We start from the raw sequence: 22,640 nt of genomic DNA, 5'->3' as shown, positions 1-22,640 counted from the left end.
GTATAAATGTGATTTGATTTTCTGAATGATTGCCTTCATTTTGGAAATCAGTCATACCTTTACTTAGACAGTTTTCATCTCTAAAGATTAAAGCCATTAATTTCTTGGGCAACATTCTTCCACTAAGCAGAAGGAAATATTTTTAGGGATAAAAATCCTGTTTTGTTTCTTGAAAACTGATTATTAACCTTGCTGTGAACCTTTTAAGAAGATGACCACAAGCTTTTTTTTTCCAGTTTGAAAGGAATTAAAATTTAAATATGGAGGTATATTTTTCATGTGCATTCTAGATAGAGTAACTTTCTTGACTACTACAGAAATGCAAGTAGTCAGATAACATTCTCAGTTCACTGTTGTTATTTATAACATATATATCATTTTTTAAAAAAATCCTTCTGTGTAGGAGTAACGACTTACTTTTCTTAACCATTCTCTTTTCTCCATTCAGCTTAGTACAATGAAAGATGACAGATGCAATAGTATATTTGCCACATGCTAAAACAAACACAAAGATGATCTACCCTTTCCCCCTAACTGCTTTCTGTCTGTCTTCAGACTGCCAGTTCCAGAGAGCACAGACCATTCCTTCCTGTCCGCCTGGAAGGCTACTAGCACATCTTTAGGAGATACCATAAACAAACAAATAAGTAGTAATAATGTGTTGTACTTCGATACTGATGAAATATCATCACTACAATATTTGTAACGTTACATTCCATTTCTCTAATGTTATCATGCCAAATGCATCCTTTTACTAAGGCCAAAATGTGGCCAAATCTTCATGACTGTTCAAGAATGCTCAGAGGGTGCATGGAGATTTCACTCCCCTTATTTCCCACCACGAGCAGCAACTGTGACAGATCTGGGAGGTACAAGCACTGCCCTAGGTTAGTTCTGTCACGGGTACTAACCTCCTGAAAAGAGTCAAGGAAGGGGAACATAGTCTGTTTCCTTCCCCCACAGTCCCCACCAACCAGCAAAACTGATGTGGGGCAGGAAGGGAATGCCGCATTGCATCAATGAGTGACAGTGTTTCCACTCTAGCATTCACACACCCCTAGGAAAACTAGGAAGAATTCTGACTGGCAGCCACAATTCTTCCATTGTTGTCCTGAAGCTTAGACCATCCTCATCCCCAGCCTTGCAATGCAGCCAATGGTTTAAAAGCCAGAGTCATGCCCCAAACACACTTGTGGAAGCCAAGATTCTTAGGCTGTATCAGTTGTATTAGTTTAATCTATTAACATAGTACCAGATATGTAGCATTCCAATCAAACCATAAACCTTTATATCATTGAGAAGTTGACTAACATTATCATAATGTAGAGCATGTCTTAATAAGCAGATTGATTCATCTTTCTTTTCATTCATGATAACATAACATTATCATGGCAACAATTGCTTGCACAGAAAAGTAATACTACAGAAGTGTTTAGGGTGGGATATGCAAAAATGCTTAATGTTAACCCGACTCTGCTGATTGACTTCATTGGAGCTCTGCCAATTTGCACTAGCTGCAGATCTGGCCTGTTGTGGTTTGTTATTTAATTCTTTAATATAAAAAGGGTCAAGATTTATTTCCTTTATTATCCCACAATATGTTTAGAAAATGTTCACTGAATTGTGTTCCCAGTGTAGTTTCTCTTGCAAGGCTTAATGAATTAATGTCAATAAAGGTCTGAGACCCTAGAATGAAAGGCACTGTATTATCATTATTGTTATTTGAATTTACCTATTATCTCTGCCTCAATCCTTTTTCAGATCTCACCTTGACACGTCAACAGAACTGAGGTATTCTGTGGGTTCCTTGGTTGATAGTCAATCCGACTACAGGTCAACTAAAGTGATAAGGCGACCCAGAAGAGGTCGTATGGGGGTCCGGAGAGATGAACCAAAGGTTAACCATTGAATTGTTTTCACTTGTGAAACACTGCAAGCTTTTTTGCATGCAATATTTCAATGTATTCCTAAACAATGACAGCATTAAACACTGGCATAAATAATGCACTGCAAAAGTGCTTTAACTAACTAGTTTGCTGACAGCTTATAGGATATCTTCTTTTTATTGCATATGGTATGAATAGTTCATGTTAACAATTGAAATCTCGATACTGGGATATGACAGTATATCTCAGTGTTTGTAGAAGATACTCGATGGGGTTACAAATTGTGTCATTTTCTCAGCAAACAATAGGATTTTTCCATGCAAATCTACAAGTACATCCACTACCGTATAGCAACCAACACTAATAGCGCAGAGGGAGATATTCAAGTGCAGTGGGAGTTGGAAACCTAACTGGACGACACCCTTTGAAAATCTCTTCCTTCGTTAATGCTGAACTGCAGTAGAAACCATATGAAAGAACTTTACAGCATCTTTATTCCTATCAAATAAATCTATCATTAATGTTGTTACAAATAAGAAAGGGATTAATAATCACGGAGCCAGTATTTTAAAATGTTAATACTTCATGTTTTCCATTTTCCAGCAAGCTAATTTTGAAATAGTTTCTTAGACTACACAATATGCATTTTGTAAATTTTTGCTTAGGTGAAATCTCTTGGGGATCATGAGTGGAACAGAACTCAGCAGATTGGAGTCTTGAGCAGCCACCCATTTGAAAGTGACACCGAAATGTCTGATATTGATGACGACGATAGAGAAACTATTTTTAGCTCCATGGATCTTCTGTCACCAAGTGGGCATTCAGATGCCCAGACTCTGGCCATGATGCTTCAGGAGCAACTAGATGCAATCAACAAAGAAATAAGGTACCTAACATCAACCAACTGCAATGTGTTTTCTGGTCATAGCTCAATCTTCCTCATTTTGCTCAGGATCAGCTTCCGTAGACTGCAATGGGAGCCCTACTCATACATTCCAGGGCAGTATCTGTGGAATGTATGTGTTTATGTACAAGAATATATACTGTAGTGGAAGTAATGATAGCAATTTCCTTTCTTAAACATGGAGCTTGCGAAGAACATGCCAGGGGAAGAGAAATAGTTAGCTCTTTAGAAGAAGCTATTTTAGGGCACACTAACAAAGGGAAGCTTTCTGATAGACGTTTATTCATAGGCCTTCTTTTCAAGATTTGTATGTGCCCATTCTACCATTAATGAATATTACCATTAATGAAGATTTGAATTCAGTGATATGCATGGTTTCTGCAGGTAGTCACACCTGTAATACACCTCATATGAATCTGGGTTACTAAGAATGATATGAAAGCAGAAAGGAATTCAGTATGAGGTTCATATCCCAGACCGAGTTATAAGGCTCAAAGACAAGGAAAAAAAACCTCAATGTATTAAACTGCACTTATTTCATCTGGAATTATTGAGAGGCAGTAAACATTGAACTCAAGGATGCACTTTTCGCAGCAGAACCACAGTTTACCTGTTTTGTCAAAAAAGGTAGATTTTAAAAGATTGCATGATAAATTGATCATGTTTTCTTTAGAACATCCATTTATTACCTCCCAGTTCTGAGGAAATAGATGAAAGAGATATCATTAATGCATCAATGTCCAGGTCGTACCAGTAGGTTACCGTACTATTTAGTAATCAGGTGGAGAATAGTTTGAAGTAAACCCTTTACCTTGTGCTAGTTTTTCCTCAAGCCTTTCTCTTTATGTAAGGTAGCCTTGAAAGAATAGTGCCCAGTGTAATATATACTCTTGAGCATGTTTTAAAATTACTTTAAAAACTTTTCCATTCTAGGGTGGGTTGAGGCCACTTATTTTTCACTGTAATTGAGTATTTGGGACTCCCAACATGTCTCCATTTGATTCATATAGAATTATGCTTCAATTTTCTAAAATCTGTTTCACAGCATTTCTGTCAAGATAAAAGGCCAATGGAAAATTTTGCTATTGTAAGGTTTAAATCTTGCTAAAATAGCATATTCCCAGTATACGGAAACAAAGGAATTTTATTCATGTTTTCTTTTATTACAAGGGAATCAGGACCCTCACAATAGGTTATAGGTTAAACAAATATCTTTACTTTTTACAAAATTAAAGTGTTGACCTTTTAAGAAGCAATTATCTGATATAATGGGGGGTTGGAGAAGAGAACATATCTGTAGGTAATGTAGATAGATAGGATTTATGTCATGCTGAATAAGATCATTGATCCATCTAGTCTTGCGTCCTGCCTCTAGCAATAACTAGGACCTGATGTTTTAGAGGAAAGCAAAAAAGAGAGAGAAAACATAACACACTGAGTTATTTTTGTAGTATTGTAGATTGACTGAGAGAAGAAAATTCTTTATTCCCCTCCCCACACACACATACATTATCTGTCGATGCCCTAAAGCATGAGTGATTCTCATCAAAAAATTGGTTTGTAAAGATACATCTATAACCAATGGTCAGATTAGTTACTTTCATATTCCCTTTTGTAAATTTCATGGATTTATTCAGTCAGGAGAGTCCACCAAGAAATGATCACCCTCTTAAGAACATAAGAATGGCCCTTCTGGGTTAGACCAAGGGTCCATCTAGCTCAGTATCCTGTTATCTGACAGTGACCAGTGCCAGGTGCCCCAAAAGAAATGAATAGAACAGGTAATCCTCAAATGATCCATCCCCTGTCGTTCATTCCCAACGTCTGACAGAGACTAGGGACACCATTCTTGCCCATCCTGGCTAATAGCCATTAATGGACCTATCCTCCATTAATTTATCTAGTTCTTTGTGAACCCTGTTATGGTTCTTGACCTTCGCAACATCCTCTGGCAAGGATTTGGTTGTGTTGACTGGGTTGACTGTGCATTATGTGAAGAAATACTTCCTTTTATTTGTTTTAAACCTGCTGCCTATTAATTTCATTTGGTGACCCCTAGTTCTTGTGTTATGAGAAGCAGTAAACAACACTTCCACATCTACTTTCTCTATACCAGTTATGATTTTATAGACCTAAATCATATCTCCTCTTAAAAGTCTCTTTTCCAAGATGAAAAGTCCCAGTTTTATTAATCTCTCCTCATACAGAAGTCATTCCATACCCCTAATCATTTTTGTTGCCCTTTTCTGAACCATTTCCAATCCAATATATCTTTTTTGAGATAGGGTGAGCACATCTGCAAACAGTATACAAGATGTGGGTGTACCATTTATTTATATAGAGGCAGCTTGATATTTTCTGTCCTATTATCTATCCCTTTCTTAATTATTCCCAGCATTCTGTTCACTTTTTTGACTGCCACTGCACATTGAGTGGATGTTTTCAGAGAACTATCCACAATGACTCCAAGATCTCTTTCTTGAATGGTAACAGCTACTTTAAACCCCAGCGTGTTATATGTATAGTTGGGATTATGCTTTCCAGTATGCATTACTTCGCATTTATCAACAGTAAATTTCATCTGCCATTTTTTTGCCCAGTCACCCAGTTTTTAGAGATCCTATTGTGGCTCTTCGCAGTCTGCCTGGGTCTTAACTATCTTTAGTAATTTTGTATAATCTGCAAATTTTGCCACCTGTTTACCCTTTTTTCTAGATCATTTATGAATATGTTGAATAGGACTGGTCCCAGAACAGACCCCTGGGGGACACCACTATTTACCTCTCTCCACTCTGAAAGCTGACCATTTATTCCTACCCTTTGTTTCCCATCTTTTAACCAGTTACCAATCCATAGACCACCTTCCCTCTTATCCTGTGGGAGATTACTTTGCATAAGAGCCTTTGGAGAGGGACCTTGTCAAAGGCTTTCTGAAAAATCTAAGTACACTATATCCACTGGATCCCCTTGGTCCACATGGTTGTTGACCCCCTCAAAGAATTCTAATAGATTAGTGAGGCATGATTTCCCTTTACTAAAACCATGTTGACTCTTCCTCAACAAATTATGTTCATCTATATGTCTGACAATATGGTTCTTTATTATAGTTTCAACCAGTTTGCCCAGTACTGAAGTCAGGCTTACAGGCCTGTAATTGCCAGGATCACCTCTGGAGCCCTTTTTAAAAATTGGCTTCACATTAGCTATCCTCTAGTCTTCTGGTCAGAAGCTGATTTAAATGATAGGTTACAGACTACACAATTAGTAGTTCTGCAATTTCACATTTGAGTTCCTTCAGAACTCTTGGGTGAATACCATTTGGTCCTGGTGACTTATTACTATTTAGTTTATCAATTTCTTCCAAAACCTTCTCTAATGACACCTCAATCTGGGACAGTTCCTCAGATTTGTTACCTAAAAAGAATGGCTCAGATTTGGGAATCTCCCTCACATCCTCAACTGTGAAGACCGATGCAAAGAATTCATTTAGTTTTTCCACAATGGCCTTATCGTCCTTGAGTGCTCCTTTAGCACCTCGATCATCCAGTGGCCCCACTGGTTGTTTAGCAGGCTTCCTGCACCTGATATACTTAAAAATATTGCTATTACTTTTTGAGTCTTTGGCAAACTGTTCCTCAAATTCTTTGTCGGCCATTAATTATATTTTTACATTTCATTTGTCAGTATTTATGCTCTTTTCTATTTTCCTCACTAGGATTTAACTTCCACTTTTTAAAGGATGCCTTTTTTTCCTCTCACTGTTTCTTTTACTTTGTTGTTTAGCCACAGTGTCTCTTTTTTGGTTCTCTTACTGTGATTTTTAATTTGGGGTTTATATTTACGTTGCGCCTCTATTATGGTGTCTTTAAAAAGTTTCCAGGCAGCTTGCCAAGATTTCACTTTTGGTGCTGTACCCTTTAATTTCTGTTTAATCTCCTTACTTTTGTGTAGTTCCCCTTTCTGAAATTAAATGCTACAGTGTTGGGCCACTGTGGTGTTTTTCCTGCCACAAGGATATTAAATTTAATTATATTATGGTCACTATTACCAAGTGCTCCAGCTATATTCACCTCTTGGACCAGATCCTGTGCTCCACTTGGAACTAAATCAAGAATTGCTTCTCCTCTGGTGGGTTCCAGGACCAGCTGCTCCAAGAAGCAGTCATTTAAAGTGTCAAGAAACTTTATCTCTGCTTCCGTCCTGAGGTGGCATGTACCCAGTCAATATGGGGGTAATTGAAATCCCCCATTATTATTATTGAGTTTTTTCTTTTAATAGCCTCTCTACTCTGCCTGAGGATTTCATAGTCACTATCACTATCCTAGTCAGGTGATCAGTAATATATCCCTACTGCTATACTCTTAGATAAGATGTTTTTCATTCATGCAATATGTCTTATGTAACAGGGTGATCATCTGTTTTATCCAAACTGATCTAAAATTTAGATTTATTAATAACATGGAAAAGATTATTTTAATTCCCAGAATATGACCTACATTAGATCTTTCATGAGATATCAGTTCAGAAAATACTATAGATCTTTTATGGCAATTTTTAAATGGATTTCAGGCAAGAAGATTGATGTCAGTAGGGGATCTTTTAGCTTCTTTTATACTTTAGGCATTATGGCTCCTTTCATTATAACGTCTCTATTTTCACATTTCACGCTAAATCCTCAGCCCGCCATCTTTTATATTCACATATTACTGCAATTCACAACTGGATATTTTTGCTCCGTGAATATATAATTATGGGGCATAGTAAAGTAAATGGAAGCAGTATGTAGTTTATAAACTATGATTAAAGAACACAGTGGGAGCAACCTAGGGCAGTATTTGGGCCCTGTGCATGAACATCAAATTGGTTAACAGTAAAAGTGTTATTTTGCCACAAGAATGAGTAAATCCTGCATCCCATTTTCCAGTGAAACAAAATGCAACAACCTTCATAGACAAATATTTCTTTCTCATTAGTTTGTGAGGATAAAACAGAAAATTTGGTTTGAGTGTTTTCTCTTGTTCTAGCAGAAAGATCCGTAAATTTCCTATTATATGGTGGAAGTTAAGGTTAAAGCTAGTTTCTCATGATAAATTCAATTTTTCAAGAATCGCTGGCCTATCTTTCCAATAAAGAAACAAACCCTCCTAAAATTTCATAAACCACATCTTATCCCAGGGTAGGTGTTTTTTTTTCCTGACTAGTTTGGAAAAAAAAATAGAAACAGGAGTTTTACAATTCCGGTGATTAAAAAGGTTCTTTGTCAGATTTTTTTGGAAAATACTTTTCAGACTTATTTTTGGCTTGACTTACAAACTGCATTTGTTTTGTTTCATTGGCCTCGTTTGAGGGGAAGTGCCCCTTAGTTTTGGTTTTCTGGAGAGAGAGGGCAAATGAAGGAATTACAAGGACATATCAAACACAGATCCAGTATGTGGGCATACTTGTGCCCCACTAAGGTAGGCAGCAGAGGGATTAAATAGGGGATGATTAGAGCAAGGATGTAAAGGAAAGGCAATGGGGAGGGGACTCTCCCTTTTCCTCTCTTCCCAGCCTGAGGAGGAAATAGGCATAGGAAGCTCCCAGGCTCAGACAAGGAACACTGGAACAGAGAAACTGACAATCTTGCTAACACAGCTAAACTCAGAGTTGTGAGTTCAATGCTTGAGAGGGCCATTTAGAGATCTAGAGCAAAAATCTGTCTGGGGGTTGGTCCTGCTCTGAGCAAGGGGTTGGACTAGATGACCTCCTGAGGTCCCTTCCAGCCCAGGTATTCTATGTTTCTATAAATGGATGTTTGGCTTTTCCTCCATCTGAGACCAGCTATCCCTTTGTCTGTCTCTTTTTCTTTTTTTGACAAGGCTGTGGTAAGCCCTCTCTCTGGTGGGCCAGAGTGAGGAACACTGTCCAGAGGAGTTTATGCCTTAAAATGGCAGGACACAGTATTTTGTTTCTTGGTTGTCTTGTGTTATACTACAACATTACTGTTGGATGATGGGGGACTTAACATGTTTGCTGATGACAATAATTAATGTAGTCAGAAAGACAAATTGGCAAAGTTACATAAGCCTAAATAGAGTGGACTGAGTTCTCCACTGTGCCCAGCCTGAGCTCAGATGCAATGCAGAAGAGGGATGAGAGTAGCTGATCTTAGTTTCTTGGCCACATTGTAAATTTTAAAATATGGTGGGAGGGGAAGCTTTAACTTAAACTGCTGGCAGAAGATTTTTCACCAACAGAGCATCATGCTCTGCCATGTTTCTTCCTCTCCTCCCCTCTGCAGACATAGCCCCCTCCCTTCTCCTGACTCAGGCTCTGCATCCCCTACCTACCTCATGCTCTCCCCTTGCCCCCGGCAGACAGGAGACTCCAGCCCAATGTAACCAACACATTTCATAACACCAGTGGGGATTTATTTACATCGACTTACCACAATGAGACAAATTAGATCTACTTACCACAGTGAAACCTGATGAGGTTCAATGAGAACAAGTGCAGAGTCCTGCACTTAGGATGGAAGAATCCCATGCATTGCTACAGACTAGGGACCGAATGGCTAGGCAGCAGTTCTGCAGAAAAGGACCTAGGGGTTACAGTGGACAAGAAGCTGGTTATGAGTCGATAGTGTGCCCTTGTTGCCAAGAAGGCTAATGGCATTTTGGGCTGTATAAGTAGGGTCATTGCCAGCAGATTGAGGGACGTGATCATTCCCCTCTATTTGACATTGGTGAGGCCTCCTCTGGAGTAGTGTGTCCAGTCTTGGGCTCCACCCTACAAGAAGGATGTGGAACAATTGGAATGAGTCCAGCGGAGGGCAACAAAAATGATTAGGGGGTTAGAGCACATGACTTATGAGGAGAGGCTGAGGGAACTGCGATTGTTTAGTCTGCAGAAGAGAATGAGGGGGGATTTGATTGCTGCTTTCAACTACCTGAAAGGGGGTTCCAAAGAGGATGGATCTAGACTGTTCTCAGTGGTACCTGATGACAGAACAAGGAGTAATGGTCTCAGGTTGCAGTGGGGGAGGTTTAGCTTGGATATTAGGACAAACTTTTTCACTCGGAGAGTGGTGAAGCACTGGAATGGGTTACCTAGGGAGGTGTTGGAATCTCCTTAGAGGTTTTTAAGGTCAGGCTTGAGAAAGCCCTGGCTGGGATAATTTACTTGGGAATAGGTCCTGCTTTGAGCAGGGGGTTGGACTAGATGACCTCCTGAGGTCCCTTCCAACCCTGATATTCTATGATTCTGTGAATTGATAGAACTTTAATATAATTTAATGTAACATGGAACTATGTTCCTTTTGAAGTCTATTCTACAGGTGTAGGAAACAACATGAAAAACAAGTATGTAGAGCCAACAGCAAAGTTTCCTCACAAATGAACACAGAGAGGGCAAAGTTTAGGTTGGGTGGAAGTGTAAATTGGGGTAGGGTTATGATGAGTGATGAAAGATTGTGTGATAGCAGGAAATTGTGATTGCAGGGATCCCTTAACTTGTCATTTGCAGCTTTTTTTGTAATTCTTTTTTTTTCCATAAAACTTATAGATTTTTAAGACATATAACATAGTTTTGAGTGTCTACACTTTTTATTCCCCCGTGTCCGGTTTGATGATAAAAGAGAGAGAGCAAATTTTTGTCTGAAATTCTCAGGTTTTCTCTTAGTGGCAAATTCATATTCCATATGTAAGATAAAATAGTACAACAGACATTCAACGGTGTGTGCTTCCTTTTCTGTTAGCTCCTTTTTGTGATCTCTACAGATACAGTATCCCTGAAGTCTGTCATGATTTTACATTTTATCCAAAAATGCAGTGTGTCTCCAAATTCCATGGAATATTCTGAGTTTTATCTGGAGACCATACACTCAGAACACATGAAGTGGAACTGCATTAGATGTGTTTTACACAATAAAACAAAATGAGTAGGGTACATTTTAGGGCTGTCAATTAATTGCAGTTAACTCAAAAAATTAATTGCAATTTTAAAAATTAATCATGATTAATCACACTATTAAACAATAAAATTCCAGTTGAAATTTATTAAATAATTTTGGATGTTTTTTCTACATTTTCAAATGTATTGATTTCTGTTTCAACACAGATTACAAAGCATACAGTGCTCACTTTATATTATTATTTTGGATTACAAATATTTTCACTGTAAAAATGATAACGAAAAGAAATAGTATTTTTCAGTTCACCTCACACAAGTACTGAAGTGCAATCTCTTTATCATGAAGGTGTAACTTTCAAATATAGATTTTTTTTTGTTACATAACTGCACTCAAAAAGAAAACAATGTAAAACTTTAGAGCCTAAAACTCCACTCAGTCGTACTTCTTGTTCAGCCAATCGCTAAGACAAAGGAATTTATGTACATTTACAGGAGATAATGCTGGCTGCTTTTTATTTACAATGTCACCTGAAAGTGAGAACAGGCATTTGTATGACACTTTTGTAGCTGGCATTGCAAGGTATTTACATGCCAGATATGCTAAACATTCGTATGCCCCTTCATGCTTCGGCCACCATTCCAGAGGACGTGCTTCCATGCTGATGACGCTCTTTAAAAAAATAATGTGTTAATTAAATTTGTAACTGAACTCCTTGGGAGAGAATTGTATGTCTCCTGTTCTGTTTTACCCACATTCTGCCATATATTTAATGTTATAGCAGTCTCAGATGATGACCCAGTACATGTTCATGTTAAGAACACTTTCACACCAGTTTTGACAAAACACAAAAAGGTACCAAAGTGAGATTTCTAAAGATTGATACAACACTTGACACAAGGTTTAAGAATCTGAAGTGCTGTCCAAAATCTGAGAGGGATGAGGTGTGGAGCATGCTTTCAGAAGTTTTAAAAGAGTGACTCACCAATGCAGAAACTACAGAATCCAAACCATCGAAAAAGAAAATCAACCTTCTGCTAGCAACAGCTGACTCAGATGATGAAAATGAACATGCATCGGTCCGCTCTGCTTTGGATCATTATAGAGCAGAACTCGTCATCAGCATGGACGCATGTCCCCCGAAATGGTGGTTGAAGCATGAAAGGACATATGAATCTTTAGCACATCTGGCATGTAAATTTCTTGCAATGCCAGCTGCAACAGTGCCATACAAACGCCTGTTCTCAGGTGACACTGTCAACAAAAAGCTGGCAGCATTATCTCCTGCAAATGTAAACAAACTTGTTTGAGTGATTGGCTGAAGTAAGACTGAGTGGACTTGTAGTCTCAGTAATCAAAAATAAATATAAATGAGCGCTTTACACTTTGTATTCTTTGTTGTAATTGAAATCAATATATTTGGAAATGTAGAAAACATCCAAAATGTTTAAATAAATGGTATTTTATTATTGTTTAACATCATGATTAAGCGAGATTAATTGTGATTAATTTTTTAACCCTAGTATATATATATATATTTTAAATATCAAATAGAGTGTTTCCTTTCAGAAGATTCTTATAATAGCTTTTGCATTTTGGAGATAGCTGATTGCATTATAGATCATCAAAAATACTGTTTCCCATTTCCAAATAAGACATGTTCCACTAAAGCATTATTACTAACATGCACAAGAGAAGGGAAAACCACACTGTAGATATCTGTGAGGCAGCTTGTTTGTCTCTATTTCAAAACTTAAGGAGCGTCTGTCTTCTCTGATCCCATCTTTTTATCTTGCACAATTCTTTCATCTGCTCTTTCTGCCTCTAGATATACTAATACCTCCTCCTTTCCTCCTTTATGAAAATGTGTGATTGTTTTGACGATATGTGACTGAGAGGGCAGATGAGGATGAAGAAAGGACAAACTATTCATAAATGAGTGCACTTTTGTACATTATGTAGTGAAATTCATTCAGAAACAGATGGGCCCTGTAGTGAGTCATCCCTTTTTTTATACACTGTCTAGAGAAAACCTAATGTCTCTAGGGCAGTTACTGTCCCCTGCTCTGGCTGCTTTGTGACTTTCTGGTGTCACAAAGCAACTCTACAGCTGATAGATCTATTTCGCTGAGGATTCTTCTGCCTAGAGGAAACCTTGGGTGCACAGAGTCACTATGCCCACTGCAAGGGTCCTGTCTGGGGTATCTCTTGTCTGACAGAATAGCCCCTTGGGTCCTAGTCAGTTGGCCGTCAACCTCAGAGTTGCTCTAACTTACCCTGGGGATCAGATTGAGGGATCTGTTGGGAGTTCATGTGGGTGCAGCCTACATGCTAGCACATTTATTTATTAGACCAGGGCCTACACTACAGGAATTTGGATTTTGTTTGGAGCATCTGCCCTGCTAATACTGAGGAAATCATTTCAGTGGGAAGGAGATGGAATTAAACACTAGCAAGTAACCAGACCACACTCAGGAAATGAGGAAAGAAGCTTTTCTGAGAATGTTAGGTGAAACACAATGTTGAATGCTAAGTTGTGTCTCCTATTTATTCTTTGTCATGTTTCTCTGTTGGTAAGAACTATCTGCCTTCCTGCCTTATAGTTCTTATTGCTCTTACTCCCTGACAGCAGGCAAAGATATCCTCAAGAGCCATGCTGAAGGTCTTTGGGATCCCTCTGAGTGGAAACCAGTGGAAATTGTTGGAGTTCCTGCATATTGCAGATTGATGTCTATATGGAATAGCACAGTAATAGAAGTGATGAGCTCTCTTGTTCTTTTTACTCAACATAGTTAAAGAAGCACTAGACATATATGCTACTGACACAGAAGATCACCCAATGTGTGTTGCCTTCGGCAGCCCACACCACTTGAAAAGCCAAAGGATATCCTTAGCAGAGTGGAATCCAGACTTAGCACTAAAAGTTAATTATAATGCTATAAATTAGTCATACTGGTTTTAGAATATCACTGGGAAAATGCTACCAACTTTAGACAGTAAAAAAAATAACATAACATAAATGCTAAAATATGAAGCTTAAATACATAAAACAAGTTAGTGTTATATGCAGTGAGAGCAACTTCACACATCCTCTTGTTTGATTTCCTGTTAGATCAGCACTTAGAATATGGGTCCAATAGGTTTTGCAGGTGCGGATTCTAATACTTGCAAATATTAGAGTTTATCAAGTCTGCTAGCACATTTTTGAACCTTCAAAGTGTATGCAGAAGTATGTGTGCCTGTATTTTAGAAGCTCACTAATGGTGCTGTAGTAGATGACCTTTTGAAATTTTACCCAAACTGTTTCTGTAGTTAAATTGTATATTAGCAGCCTTAACTATGAATACAGTTAATACAGTTTTGTTCCTCTAACGTTTATCAAACTGTTACGGGTTTACTCACATCTACGCACATAAAACTTCTGCAAAGGCAAGTTCATACTCAGCTATTCAAAGAAGTGAAGTTGCTGTTAGAGCCTGAAACGTCCCTTATGTAGCTGACACTGACCAGAATATTATCATATGCTTTCTCACTCCCAAAGGTTAATTCAGGAAGAAAAAGAATCAACAGAATTGCGTGCTGAAGAAATTGAGAACAGAGTAGCTAGCGTCAGTCTAGAAGGCTTGAATCTGGCTAGAGTTCACCCAGGTACATCTATCACTGGATCAGTGACAGCTTCATCGCTTGCAAGCTCTTCTCCTCCTAGTGGGCACTCAACCCCTAAACTCACCCCACGCAGTCCAGCCAGAGAAATGGATCGCATGGGAGTCATGACACTGGTAAGGAAATGTGTGATGGCAGTTTTGAGCATGATATTTATTAAAATAAACTGATCAAATTGTTTTTGCTGTTTGCCTAGTCCTTACCAAGCCTTGTCTACTCCCTTGTAGAATTTGTTTTGTCCATATTTTGTTGTCTCTGCATATGCACCATAGCAAACTATGCCAATGCATAGGAAAGATAGGGAATATGGTAAAAGACCTGGTGGTTTAACCAGGATCTTCAGTGACCTGTAACTCAAAAAAGGGTCATACTAAAAAGAGGAAAGTAGATCAAATTACAAAGGATAAATATAAAAAAACCCACAAGAACAATATTATAAAAGCTAAAGCACAAAACAAGATTAAACTACCTAGGAAAATAAAGGGTAACAAGCATTTTTTTTTACAAATACATTGGCAGCAAGAAGAAGACCAAGAACATTACTCAGTGAGAAGCGAGAGACAATAACAGAAAACATCATAGTGGCCTAAGCGTTAAATGCCTTTTTTGTTTCATCTTTCATCAAAAAGGTTAGCAGTGATCACAACTAACATAGTGAACGTCAGTGTAAATGGGGTAGGATCTGAGGCTAAAATAGGAAAAGAACAAGTTACGAATTACCTGGACAGGGAAGATGTCTTCAAATCAGCAGGTCCTGATGAACTACATCCTTAAAGAATTGGTTGAAGAAATCTCTAAGCCATTAATGATTATCTTTGAGAACTTGTGGAGGACAGCACAGATCCCAGATGGCTGGAAAAGGGGAAATGTAGTACTTATATAAAAAGAGGGAATAAGGACAACCCAGGGAGTTACAGACCAGTCAGCTTAACTTCAATACCCAAAAAGATAATGGCGCAAATAATCAATCATTTGTAATCACCCAGAAGATAATAAGGTGATAAGTAACAGTCAGCATGGATTTGCAAGAACAAATCATTATCAAACCAACCTAATATCCTCCTCTGATATGGTAACAAGCTTGTGGATAGAAGGGAAGCAGGAAATGTGATATATATCAATGTTAGTAAGGCTTTTGATACTGTCTCATATGACCGTCTCATAAACAAACTAGCCAAGACAAACCTCCTGTAAGGTGGGTGCTCAACTGGTTGGAAAACTACTCAAAGATTAGTCATCAATGGTTCATAGTCAAGCTGGAAGAGCATATTGAGTGGGGTCCTAAGTCATCTGTCCTGGGTCTGGTTCTGTGCAGTATCTTCATAAAAGATTTCAATAATGGCATAGAGAGAACACTTATAAAGTTTGCAGATGATACTAAGTTGGGAGAAGTTGCAGGTGCTTTGGAGGACAGGATTGGATTTTAAAATAATCTTGACAAACTGGAGAAATGGTCTGAAATACATAGGATGAAACTCAGTAAGGACAAATGCAAAGTACTTAGGAAGGAATAATCAAATACAAACTTGAAAATGGCTGCCTAGGACAGAATACTGCGAAAAAGAATCTGGGCACTTATATTGGAACACAAACTGAATATGAGTCAACAATGTAATACTGTTGCAAAAAAGCAAACATCATTCTGGTATTAGCAAAAGTGTTGTAAGCAAGACCTAAAAAGTAATTCTTCTACTCTATTCACTGATTAGGACTCAACTGGAGTACTGTGTCTAGTTCTGGGCCGTACACTTCAGGAAAGATGTGGACAGATTGGAGAAAGTCCAGAGAAGAGCAACAAAAATGATTAAAGGTCTAGAAAACATGACCTATGAGGAAAGATTGAAAAAATTGGGTTTGTTTAGTCTGGAAAAGAGAAGACTAATGGGGACATAAGTCTTCAAGTACATGAAAGATCGGTATAACGAGAAGAGTGATAAATTGTTCTCCTTATCCATTGAGGACAGGACAAGAAGTAATGGGCTTAAATTGCAGCAAGGGAGATTTAGGTTAGATGCTAGGAAAAACTACTTAACTGTAAGGGTAGTTAAGCACTGGAACAAATGACCTAAGAAGGTTGTGGAATCTCCATCATTGAAGGTTTTTAAGAACAGGTTAGACAAATGCTTCTCAGGGATGGTCTAGATAATACTTTGTCCTGCCTCAGTGCAGGGGACTGGACTAGATGACCTACTGACCTCCCTTCCATTCCTTTGTTTCTATGATTCTACATATGGGTTGTAAGGTTTTTGGAGGAAAGACTAAGTTGTGTTCGGTTTTTATTGTCTCTGTACAATGCCTAGCAGAGTGGGGCCCTTTTCTCTGATTAGGGCCATTGAGTACCAATGTAATAGAAATAATAATAATAATTAGTAAAAAGTATCAGAACCAATTTGCATAGGATTTTTATTATAAGCAATGATGTCTCAAATAATCCATTTAATAAAACATAGCTTGAGGCAGAGTTGAAGGCTGTTAATCCTAGGTCAGATTTAAATGTCAAGCAAAAGCCTTACAAGGCCATTATTGATATTAAAACCTTTTAAAACTTATTTTTAAAAGCGTTTTAGGTGATTTTTTTTCTGTTTTACACAAGTGGTACATTGTGCGTTTCTCTGTATATGCTTTTCAAGGCCAGTTGCATGGGATGACCTGTTTTCCCATATTCCATTTAACCTGTATTATATTTAAACTGCATATAGTGTGTTTGAATATTCCTTAAACCACCTATATTCCACCAATGAGCATGAAACTGATATTGAACATTTCAAAAAAAATTCTGAAACTAAACTAAATGAGTGGGGAAAGTGCTCTGAAAAAGGTTATCCAAAAGATTCTCATTTCGGTTCTAATGAAAACTGCAAATGAAAGTCCAGCAGACGAAGGAGTAGAGGCATTTCCCCCGCTACAAGACTTAGCCAGGTAATTATGGAATCCATTGGGAGTCTCTAGCAAATAATACACTGAGCATTTTACAATGCTACTTCCCCCTGTTCTCAATACGTAATTATTTCAGAAGGTATGGTTTGCCTGTTCCTGCTGCCTGGGTATGGGTAGGACAGACCGACAACTCTTTGGGTGGAAGGGTTAAGTTGGGAGATCTTCTTGGAGGTTTAGATTCTATAGTACACAAACTTCCAAATAAACCTATAGGAGTTCGTTAGATGCCAATAACTGCAGCCAGATTTCACAGGACAGATCTATGTAAACTTGCATAAAACAAACTCTGCAGGATTTGTTGAGCTCTAGCTGTATATCACAGAGTGACACATTTGCCTGAAGTAGAAGCGTTAAGCAGTTGAACAATATATGTTCTCGTAGACTTCCATGGTGAGATAATGCCTGTGGTAAAGATGATTGGTGTTTTTGATGAGTTATTGAAAATGTCAGGTACACAAAAATATTAATTTAGATTTACCATAAGAGGAGAGAAATTTCCATCTTTCATGTACTGCAGTTTGATGTTTTGGTCTCATATCTGTTTTTCAGTGAAATATTTTAAAAGTTTTAAACAAGAGAGAATTGCAAGAAAGCATTATCCTTTTACTGTTGTTGATTCTTTTGAGAGGATTTATGGAAGATACGGGGGGGAAAGGAACTAAAAATGAAAATTTTATATCATGTCTGAAAACTTTATTTCTTTCCAGGCATGTGAAAATGAAGGGGCCATGTGGGAGTGACTAATTATTTGCAGGAAAGCAGGGCTTTGTGGTGGGTTCTCTAAATTACTGCACTCAAAAGATATTTTTAAGTTATGTCAAAGGCATCTGGAGAATATGAATGGGTATTCTTGTCACTATTTGTGTGTCAGAATAAATATATATGTGAAGTTTGAGTGTTTCTTTGGTCAAATAAGGTTTACTAATAATTCTTTTTTGTTGTTGCTTTTTTCATCGACCGAAGCCAAGTGATCTAAGGAAACATCGACGAAAGGTATGACACTCGATATTTTAATGGTACAATAGCTGTATTAAACATACTTTTTAAATTTCTTCATGCCTTTTACTTATAAAACTTTTATGTCATTTTTGTCTAAACAATTGGAAAAATGTATTTTCATTTGAAAATGCTTGTGAGTGAAAATCAACAATTAATTCAGTGTTAGGGTTAAGTCTCTCAGGTGACTTTATCTGATAATTCATGCTCTAGTGCAACCATTAAGAAACACTCCATCATAAACCAAGCTTAGTTACATTCTGAGTACTTTCACAGAACATTTTGTTCACTCTTTTTATTGATGGAGCAGCCATAATCTTTAAGGTTGAGTTTTATCTGTGCTGGTACAATACGCAATTATGTATATAACTGGGATAGAATGTCATAATTCTATTGGTATGAGAGAGATTAGCAAAGCCATCAAAAACTGTGACAAAATTCCATTTCCTTGATGCTTATGATCTAGAAATTTGATCCCTTCATAAACAAGCTGTGAAAACAATCGACTTGATCCTGCACAGTCTTAACTCATGAGTATTAGGAATTAGGGCTTGCAGCAGAGCTAGTCTCCAGGCAGCCTCACCAGTACAGCTGGCCTGTCTGATTAGCTGTGCTGCCTGATTGGCTGCAGAGGTCAGCAGGCTGGATTTTACACCAACAGCAGCTCACTGGCTTCACAATGCTCATGCCCACCACTGTGACTAGTCTTGTGTTACTTTGCATTGAGTCCTCCCTTGCACTGAGTCCTTGCCTTGAACGCTTCCTCACCTGATACCCAGCTCTCTCTAGTTCCTGTCCTATGGCTTGACCCTTGGCGCTGGTATCCAGTTCCTGCCTTCCAGTTTGACCTTTGGCTTTGACTCCTGACTATGGCTCTGACCCTAGCCACTAGGCCTGATGCCTGCTCCAACCACTAGACTAGACCACGCTTGTTCTAGTCAGACAAGAATGAGATACTTTGAATACATGAGTAGTCCCATTTTGTTCAGTTGGTCTGCTTGTGCATAAAGTTATTTGTATGCTAAGGTCTTTGCAAGATCAAGCCTATTCTGCATAATAGGAACAGTCTGCTTTTCTAAGTATGATTTCTTTCCTTTATAATATACATTTTAAGTTGGCACAGTTAGAACATTTGATCTGTTTCCTAATACTTTCATGTGGTTTTTATATAATCCTAATATTTGCTCATTTGCTCAGATAATTTAAATTGATTCCAAACCTGATCATTTGACAAATACTTGCTGAAATTTCCAGAAGTCTTGAAGAGCCGATGCATACTCTCACTGATATATTTGATTGGTAGATTGCAGTGGTAGAAGAAGATGGACGTGAAGATAAAGCCACAATAAAATGTGAAACCTCTCCTCCTCCAACACCCAGAGCCATCAGGATGACTCATACCCTTCCTTCTTCATACCACAATGATGCCAGAAGGTAAGAAGTTCATAACATGAGTCAGAAATTCACAACTTGACCACGTTATATCCTTTTAAAAGTATATGATTCTTCTGATTTCCCAGTACACCCTGACTTTTTTTGAGATTGTATGTCCAGCAAGTCAAAAAATGTTATTTTCTTTGTCTTTTCTACAATCCCAAGCACTACACTGCTGCTAAAAAACAAATAATAATAGTGTCTGTTTCTCTCTTATGTCATGTCTTTGGTCTAACTTTAAGTTATAACTACTTTAGAACAGGAACCTTAATATTCACCTGAAAGAGTGCTGTTAAATGATGATAATCCTCATGGATGGAGAAGACAAGGGGAATTCAGGGCAAGTGCCTCTGCATAAACAAATCCTGGATTTTGCAGGAGGCCAAGAGACAACATTGATGTGGATATAGGGGATAGGTAAACTGAGAATCCACAGAAGAGGGACAAGTAGATTCATTAAGGCCAGGTATACGCACTAGAAACTTTTACCTGTGTAGTAATATCAGCTGGGGTCTGATTTTTAATGATGTTTCTGTGCTTGGCAAAAGCCCTAATGTAGGTATAGTTATCCCAGCATAAATGTTTTGCCAAAATAGCTTATTTAGCTTGGGGAAGCAGTATAAGCCATACCAGCTAAAGCACTTTTTTGCTTGTATAAATTGTGTCCATATTGCGATTTGGAACCATATAACTATATCGGCAAACTTTTTCTAGTGTAAACCTGGCCTAAGAAAGAGAAAATATTTCAGGATTGGAAATATTTGCTGTAAATTAATTTTCCCTAGGTTCATCCATTTGAAAAAAATAGTGAAAATGAATTTTGAAATAATCATTTCTAGTGATAGCTTTGCAGCATTGCTCCTTAACATGAAAGATATAAGTATGTGACCAGCATGTCTTGCACTGGTTGTACAGTGTTATACAAGAAAAAAATACATATTCAAAGAGGTGAAATAAAATCACTGAAAGAGAGGGAAACAGTAGTGAAAAGAGAAGGAATAAGGGAACACAAAAAGAATTGCAGAATATGATTTTGAAAAATGGAAAGGAGCAACTAGGTAAACATAGAAAGAAGGTACAAAGTTTTAAGTATTCAAGCATATAGATGAAAAGAAAAAGACACGAGAAAAACTGGGAGAGAGAAGATTTTTAAAGGGGTATTTTATTCATAATAATTTGTTAATTTCATTAGTTGATTAAACAAGACCCCATTTTACATTTATTAACAAAGTGATATTGCACATGTTGGAGATTGTTTTCATGTATTGTCATCATGAGGGATCAGAGAAACTGCCATCCGGCATAGCAGGGATTAAAGAAAACCTTTGGGTTCAGCTAGCCCCACACTGCTATACTGGCAGCCAATCCCAGGCCTGGGGGTGGGAGAAGGAAGAAGGGCACCTGGCTCAGTAAGGGTCTGACTGGTGAGGAGGCAGGAGCACTCTGCCTGTGTGCCTGAGGGGACGGATCAGCAACCTGCCAGCCAGTGCAGCCACTTGAGACAAGTAAGGGCTCCCCTGCCAAGGGAAGGCTGCAGATAAGCCCCAGCACCTGAGGCAACTGACTAGGCAAGCCCCCAATAAACTGGACTAGCGGGGTCATGCCCAAACTGAAGAGACTTGTAGAAAGTAGCCCGGGAAAGCAGGTCTTGACTCCCTGCCAGGAGGGAGACCTATCTCGCCTGTTTAGGGTGATCTACATAGGGCCCTGGGCTGGGATCTGGTAGAGAGGGAGGGCCGGGGTCCCCCTACATCCCCTCTGGCCTTACAGACAGAAAGGCCAGTGATCTAGCCACTAGGCAGCCTGGCCATGGAAGACCCAATTACAGTTACACAATGCCTGCTCAAGGTGGTGAGAGATGGGGCTCAGCATGAATGATAGAAATTACACATAAAGGGAGATGGAAGTTTTGCCATTGAGTTCAGTAGGACCAGAATTTCACCCAGAAAAATAAAATTAAATAATAAAATCCATTTTCCTACTGTTATACCAATTATATTAGACCAGTAAAAACCAGCAGGATCTTATTAAAGGGGACAAGACAAAGATGCCACATTTATTATGATAATAATTTGATTTATGACTAATAACTAATATCTTAATTCTTATACACACACATTATACCTAATACCTATTCACACACACACACACACACACACACATTCACACACACACACACACACACACACATCCATCAGATGTTCTGCAGCTGCTGCATAGTTACCATTCCTGAAGATAGCTTAAGTTCATAGCTTGATTTTGTAGCTCAGGTTCGTAGCTTGTGGCGGCTAACTGGCCAGGAAAGCCAGGCACAAGGACAAGCTGGATCTCTGTTGGGCAGGCACCGAGGTCCTTCCATGCTGGCAGCAGAATGTTACCCAGAGTCTCTCATCTCTCCCTTCTTTTTTTATAGGCTTTTAGTTTGGATTCAAAGTCTATAGGTCTTGCTGTGTCACGCTGCCTCTGGGTTTAGACTGATCACCCATCAATTGCAGGCGTGACTTTCCGCCTTGAACCTGGCTTTGATCTTCCTTCTGTTGTTCTGTTGTCCTTTTCTTTTTAGGGTGGATGCTTCTTACTTTGTTTAGGGCTGTTGTCTAGGTCTTCAGCCGTTGGTATTTGAACTTTATCTCATCAGGACAGGCTGGGGCTGGAGGTTGATTCCGTCATTCACATACCTCATTCACACATATAAACTAAACTAATAAGATTACAGCAGGGTTTGCAGAAATGAAGGTTGGAGGAAGCTTTTACAAAATGGAGTGAGTGTTTTAAAATGGGGTTTGAATTACAATATGGAACAGAAGTTACAGTGTAGGCAAGTGTAGTGAATGGTGAACAGAAGTTACATTAATAAAGTGAACAATTAAAAACAGTTTCATTTATCAGTTCTACACTACCGGTGCAAGATTGTTGTTTCCTACCATACATT

At 38.4% G+C, this 22,640-nt stretch overlaps 1 protein-coding gene across 9 annotated transcripts in view; it reads left to right on the top strand.

The window, feature by feature from the left end:
• The window catches only part of PPFIA2 (PTPRF interacting protein alpha 2), a 655,361-nt gene that overhangs the window by 552,149 nt on the left and 80,572 nt on the right, over window positions 1-22,640 (top strand). For all 9 annotated transcript variants that reach the window (XM_050934433.1, XM_050934482.1, XM_050934424.1 and 6 more), the window contains 5 exons: window positions 1,762-1,897; window positions 2,552-2,772; window positions 14,220-14,457; window positions 18,242-18,271; window positions 19,578-19,708. In XM_050934433.1, coding sequence (XP_050790390.1) covers window positions 1,762-1,897; window positions 2,552-2,772; window positions 14,220-14,457; window positions 18,242-18,271; window positions 19,578-19,708 — 756 coding nt within the window. The remainder of the gene's footprint in view (window positions 1-1,761; window positions 1,898-2,551; window positions 2,773-14,219; window positions 14,458-18,241; window positions 18,272-19,577; window positions 19,709-22,640) is intronic.

Source organism: Gopherus flavomarginatus, chromosome 1, assembly GCF_025201925.1.
Source record: "Gopherus flavomarginatus isolate rGopFla2 chromosome 1, rGopFla2.mat.asm, whole genome shotgun sequence".
Lineage (NCBI taxonomy): Eukaryota > Metazoa > Chordata > Testudines > Testudinidae > Gopherus > Gopherus flavomarginatus.
The sequence above is the reverse complement of the archived record's forward strand: the minus strand, read 5'-3'. Positions and strand labels throughout refer to the sequence as shown.